Here is a 6,482-nt window from a genome sequence, read left to right as displayed (position 1 = left end):
CACACACACACACACACACACATGTGGCCTCCCATGCCATATATATCTCTACCCCTCTCTATCCCCGCAACGTCTGCAAGGCTCGTGCTCTCTCTCCAATGCATGATGCCTACGAGAGAGGTCGGTCGCACGGATTCTCCTCTCCCTCATGCGCAATAGCTGGTTTCTCTCGCTCCCTTGCGCGATATTGCAACTCTCTCTCTCTCTCTCTCTCTCTCTCGTGTGTCACAAAGCAGAAGCAGAGATGACGCTTGTGTTGCTTAAGAGGGTTGTGTGTGTGTGTGTGTGTGTGTGTGTGTGTGCGCACGGAAGGGTGCTCTCGCTTTGTCTTTGTCAAGCACGAACAAGTGTGGTTGCTCAAGGTTGCCTAAAATAGTGCTAAGTACACGTCAGGGCCTACATGCGCTTGTGTTTGTCCTTGCATAGAGCGTGCCCTCCGACTACGTGCATCCTTGCAGAGTGGGCCAACCGTGACGTGCAACTGCAAGATTCTTAGCATCTTTTAAGTATTGAATTTTCTTATAAAGCTCCCAGTAGGGTCAATTAGATACAAGTAGTATATGGGTATGCTATTTTGTATATAACAAAAAAATTATTTTCTTTGTCAAGAATAATTCACCTAAATTTTGGGCAATTTTTGGCTTTATTTTGCTAGATTTTTGACCGAAGCCAAACGACAGAATGCCATACCATGAAGAACTCCTATAAAAAGTTTGGAAGCAAGTTGAAGATGTCGAATTTTGACCTAAATGCAACGGTGACCCGAAAGGCAAACCTGCCGTACCTAAGGAAGAAGTCCAAACAAGCAAAACACAGAAAATGTTAGCACATGGCAAAGAAGGTCATAAAGTCCAAACCAAGGCTCCAAATGGCACAATCAGGTCACCAACAGGAACACAAAAGTAGCAGGGAGCTGAACTCTTGAGGTGGTAGTGACCGCAGTTGTTGCCACAAGAGCCTTATGCTTAGACATGTGATCCCGATAGCTTCCCGATGCCTTGTACATGTCTCCCATGCTTAGAAATCATTAAATGGACCACCAAAAGTCAAGATAGCAAAGGTCTAGGAGATTTCAGGATAAACTCTCAAGAAATGGCCAAAACTAGGGTAAACCAAGGGGCTACCATAAGCTTGGAGGCACCCAAAGGAAGCCAATGCCATTGGAAAGTTGGCAAAAACTTCCATAAAACTTTAATCATGGAAAAATGTGCATCTTAAGCGCGTTTGTTATCAAACAACTTCCTACCAAGTGACCAAAAGTGCTAAAGTTACGTGGCAACCTTGAATAGCTCAGAAACCACCATAGGGAGTTGGAGGACCAAGATGGACCTCATCCAAATGCCATAATATGGTCACCTAGTGCAAAATAGCAGCGTGCAAGAAACATGAAATAGTGTCATATGATCATTTCAATGGACCAAATGGGACAAGCAAAGCATAAAAAGACACACATCAAGAGATACCAGCATGTACCAATTTCATGTTGAATGGTCACATGTGACAGTTCCCGCTATTAGTGCCACAAAGCCCAACCTAGGCATTTGCAGGTGAAAATGACACCCAAACCATAGCAAGTGGCTAGTCCCCAGATCCAAAATGAAGAGGAGAGCCCGTTTATAGTCTTGGAATCACAAGAAAATATGCCAGGTAACAGCTGACACCTAGGACCAAGTACTGAAGGGCCAAGATCCTTTGTTGCCTAAAAACAGGGATTTGGTGATCCAAATTGGTCAAGCAAGGCATGGTTGGATAGAGGGAGACAAGCATAACTAAAATGTGCAAACAATGTCTCCACGTGCTAACACATATGGAAGTTGTCACGGTTAGTGCCACCTAGCAAATTTTTTAGATGGAAGGTACCAGTGGATAGCCCTTGCCAAGAGGATCCCAATGACACCTCACATGCCAAAATTTGGACACTATGACCTCAAGTTATTGACCAAACTAACTGGGAGGGAACTAAATGCACAAATAGTCAAACTAAATTGGATGAGGGTACACACTATCTACAAGCTAGAAGACATGGAGAGTTTCCAGATGGATATGGCAAACATCACAGGGACAAAGGCTTGCCTTGTGGGGAACTCACTCAGCAAGGGTTGAGAGTCTTCACAACCGCATGGAAAGATGATGTCGGAAGAAGATGGGAGGCACACCAAATGCCTCAAGGCCTCAACAGATGGCTTTTGAAAAGTGCTACTTACTTGAGCTTTGAAAATAACTGTACGATGAGGTTTAGTAAGTGACAACAAGCATCTTGAGAACGTGGAGTAGCCTCAAGCTTCATTGAGCAAAACAATTTCAGGCCAACCAAGTAAATAGAGATTCACATCCCTTGACATTTCTTCATTTCATGAGTTTTTGGACTTGGTGCATATGCAATAGTGCTTGCCTAGGAATGTATGCTCATTATCGCATGGTAAACTCAAACCGCTTATGAAGGGTGCCTCAAAGCACATTTTTACAGAGCTATAGTAGGGGGCTTGCTTGCCCAAATTTTGTTTAGCGCACTTTTGCCGCAGCCAATCGGCTTCAATGATTTGGCTACCACATTCGCAAACACAGTGAGGGCCCAGACATAGCCTCAAGACTAAAGGGCGCGGGGTCTTTAATGAAGCCCCCCCGATGGGATCTACGGGGGGGAAACTAGATACGCGTGATGTGAGGTTGGCTTGGCTGTCCGATTGTACCCGATGTGTCCGAGTTTACCTTTTTTGTCCTAGTTTACTTCTACCCATGTAGAAATTTATTTATCATTGGCAAGCAGGGATTGTGTGCGGGCCAAGGGGCCCGGGTTCAAATCTCGCGAGCGGCCTCGATCCTCAATTTTTTTGAGCCCTCAAATGTCCTTGAGATTCGTGTGCGTAGTCCCTCACTGTTGATCCCACCGCTCCCCCTTCATTTAATACCCCGTGCCCTTTAGTGTTGAGGCCGACCTAGTGACGACGTGTGAGCCTTAGTGTACAAAGGTTGAGTAAGGTACGTGGAACGCATGGTCGTGGCAATTGATGATTTGTGCCCAATGAAATATAGCGTGCATCCCTTCAGCCGGCCTAAAAGAGAGGCTGTGTGAAAAGGGTCTAGGGTTGCACAACTCTCTCTATAGATACGTGCAACTCATTTCACGACGATGGTGAAGAAGAGCTGTGAGGAGACGAACGCCAGCGCTGAAATGCCAGTTCTGCTTCTGAGTTGATCGTTGAAGATACGCTGGTCACTCTCTGAGCTCCTTTCTTCTCTCCAATCTTCACTCTTTTGTGTTCCTGCTGGCGATGATTAAAACACTTATCCGCGCTTCTGATTCTCTCATGAAGCACAGAAATTTGCAAATGGTTGATTTTCTTCGCATGAGCCGAGCAGGTAGTCTTTTGTCTTCGATTTTGGGTTCACAATAGTTAGGTGCGTTCATGTTGCTGAGATGGGGGTGACCTTTGAAGAAGGTTTTCCCTTGAAGACCACCAATTGGTATCATTTTCATGCTTCATTCAAAGCATCTGTGCTGAGTTTGGATTAGGGAAGCGTTTATTGACGTAAGTTAGCAGCCTTGTAACAAGGTTTGCATAAGGGGTTTGGATTGAATTTTTCACACATGCTTTTTTGTCGGATATTTACAGTTGTATCATCTATACAAAGCATAAAGTAGAGAAAATAAAAATCCTTTCAAAATGCCTGAACTGCATAAATGAAGGGGGAGTTTGGGAAATGAAAAGATGGAAAGACGAGACTTTGTCTCCATACAAAAACAGAAAAATGTGGTCGAGTTGCTCTTTGCTATGGTTGTGTTTTTTGTTTCCTAAACGTATCTCCTCTTTACAGTGTTTTAGGCTATGGTGGTATTGAATTTATATTTTTTGAAGCCATCAGGATTATATAGTACATAACCCCTCTTGCAGAAAGACTTAATCTTGGAAGAGGTAAAGAATGGTCTCTTCAAATGCCCATTACTCTTAGTACTGATGACGAGATGGAGCTTGATGGGACTGCTGGGAGCTATGGTGGGAGTTAATAATATGGGTGACCATACTTGACTGGCAAAAGTCGGGCAGAAGGGATTAAAAAACAAGGCAGCTGGGTTGATTCAGGCATCATGCTGCACGCTGTATCTGCCGTACCTAGTGTCAGAGGATGCAGATTCTATGTTTTGTTCTCCAATGCTCAGCGATTTCCCATGCATCATATTCTGTATGTTGGGTTGTCAAGCTCTTATTTCTTTCTAGTTGCTGAGATGTGTTGATGCTGCTTTGAAGCAGCCCAACTATGTTCTGGCCTCCGTAGACGTGTCCCTTATCCAATGGCCTGATGCCTTTATTCTGTGCAGGATTAACGATTTAATATAAGGTGCAGAATGCAGTCCCTTGATTCTCGATTGTAATGGATGGAAAAATGTGCGCTAAACCGGAAAGATGTATGCCAAACAAATACTGTCGGAGTTGCAAAACCTCTTTACTTCATGAAAGTATATGTCATGATATAATACTATTGCAGTAGTAAAACCTCCTTTCAATTCATCACTTTGAAATGTGAGAATATGCTCTCCAATTGTATCCATTTAAAGAAAGTACTGGCATTACATAAGACATTCACTGAGAATGTTTAATATATTTGTTTTTACTTTTGTGTCCCATATCCAAAACATTATAATTTTGCATTGCGTTTTGAAACTTAATTTTGAATATGGGTATATAGAAATTATTTGAAATATATTTTCCCATATTCGTTTTTACTTTTGTGTACTGCATTGCGTTACTATATTTTAGCCAGATTTTCTTATCACGTAATTGAACAGTTAGATTATTGTAGCATTCTTCTTACAGCGCAGTATTCTCTGATATTCTTCACGTGGACATTCTAGCATCCTCTCCTCTATGCGATATGTATTAGCAATCAATGTATTGCAGTTATGTAGTTTTCTTAAGAAATTCCTCAATTCTGTGATAATGAGAATAAGCAGTGAATGTTGTGGTTAACAGCTTCCAATCATGGATTCAGTTCGGCTGTTGCTCCTCATATTAAGTAGATGATGAGTGCCTCCTGAATTATTGTTGTCAATACATTCCGAAAAGATTGGCTGTCTCAATTAGGCTGCTGCGTTCTCTCAAAAGTGTTAAGGCAAGTCGAGATTTTGACAAGTTTTTTTGTGATGGAATGTTGAAAAAAAATGAAACTAGCGATATTGTCTATCCTTTTGTTGATGTGGTTAGCATAACTATGAGCTGGATTGATTGATTAGTTTTGAATTTTTGCTAATGATCAGTTGTAATGGAGCCGGTTTAAAATTCTTTTAACATGCTGTGGATTTTATCTGCACCTCTCATTATCAGCGGGGAGGGGTGTAATTGGCTTTGGCAAGCACCTACCTGCGGCATAAATGTGGACGCAATGGGCCCTTCACAGAGGGGGATCTGCTGCAATCAGTGCCATGGTTGCTCAAGCATTTTTACATTTGGGGGTGGATGCATCCATATTTTGGGATCTCCCATTACTCTCCCGCTTACCCCAGAGTGACTTGTCTAATGTGGATCTGCGTAACTAAAAATGGGACTTGACCGGTAAAGTTTCTTCCATAATAGAGTATGAAGTAAACAGGCACAATTTCAGAGATGTGGTTAAAAAAACATCTTACATCGCAAAGGAACTCTAACTCAACCAGTAAATTGTTGTAGGTAGGGTGAATGTGAGTGCCAAAGGGTTACCCCATAAGTGCACAATCCATAGAACATGGTTCAGTTCAATTAATACAACTTTGGAGTTTTAACTAGTATAATCACACGCTAATTGTCATAGCATGTTACATACTTGATAATCACATGCTAATTGTGAAAACATGTCTATCAAGTATGTGACATGTGTTTTGGTTGTGTTCAATTAGTATTGAGTTTGTTCAAGTGGACTGAAAAATCGAAGGGGAGCTTTTGGCCTAAGCAATAAATCTTTGTTGACAACAAATGCCCGCCTTCCTCTCTCTCCTGCACGATCCGTGAGTGCATTGTGCAAAAGCTAAGTCCACATTTTGTGTGTTAAACTAGTAAAAAGTCTCGCACATGCTACTAATCTTTTGTACACATGTTACAGACTTGATCATCACATGTTAATTGTGTTAGTTCACATGACATTAGACATTGATCTTGAAGGACTTATTTCATCTTGAACCTCTCACGTGAAAGCAATTTTTTCCATGCTTACATTGAAAGTATTGATGGGCTTTAAGGCCTCTCATTTAAGGCCCTCAAGAACCTTCTCATCAAGGAGTCTCAACAAACATATAGACACTGAAGCTCCGTTTAAAATAGCAAGATAGATAAACACAATTTGAAGCACATAATTAAAGTTTCATTCAAGAGAATCACGACTGTAAGTATTCAGGACATTCAAAGCAAGGCAAGGGCTTCATGATGCGAAACTAATTATTTGTGTATGAACTATTTATCTTTGGTTTTTAATAGTAATTTATACCTCTGATAATTAGTCTAATTATCTAGTAA

General features: G+C 41.6%; 1 protein-coding gene and 1 non-coding gene across 2 annotated transcripts; both read left to right on the top strand.

The window, feature by feature from the left end:
• Positions 1-3,073: 3,073 nt before the first annotated feature.
• Positions 3,074-4,624, top strand: LOC147445370 (uncharacterized). Its single transcript, XM_086524890.1, has 4 exons — positions 3,074-3,360; positions 3,894-3,914; positions 4,083-4,182; positions 4,319-4,624. Exons 1-4 carry the CDS (start codon positions 3,273-3,275, stop codon positions 4,335-4,337), a joined length of 228 nt encoding a protein of 75 aa, XP_086381016.1. The 5' UTR covers positions 3,074-3,272; the 3' UTR covers positions 4,338-4,624.
• LOC147445371 (small nucleolar RNA U36a) lies at positions 3,268-3,355 on the top strand. The gene has a single exon (XR_015189960.1). It is a non-coding gene; the product is annotated as a small nucleolar RNA U36a (small nucleolar RNA).
• Positions 4,625-6,482: the final 1,858 nt, after the last annotated feature.

This window comes from Adiantum capillus-veneris, chromosome 12, assembly GCF_014529385.1.
Source record: "Adiantum capillus-veneris isolate H3 chromosome 12, ASM1452938v2, whole genome shotgun sequence".
NCBI classification, from domain to species: Eukaryota; Viridiplantae; Streptophyta; class Polypodiopsida; order Polypodiales; family Pteridaceae; genus Adiantum; species Adiantum capillus-veneris.
The sequence above is the reverse complement of the archived record's forward strand: the minus strand, read 5'-3'. Positions and strand labels throughout refer to the sequence as shown.

What these genes read in the sequence shown, in the direction of transcription:
- LOC147445370 (XM_086524890.1), top strand. Translation starts at nt 3,273, where the DNA reads ATGATTAAAACACTTATCCGCGCTTCTGATTCTCTCATGAAGCACAGA. An exon ending in TCTTCGCATGAGCCGAGCAG is followed by an intron (nt 3,361 to 3,893) that starts GTAGTCTTTTGT and finishes CCCCTCTTGCAG; the next exon opens with AAAGACTTAATCTTGGAAGA. An exon ending in AAGACTTAATCTTGGAAGAG is followed by an intron (nt 3,915 to 4,082) that starts GTAAAGAATGGT and finishes GGGTTGATTCAG; the next exon opens with GCATCATGCTGCACGCTGTA.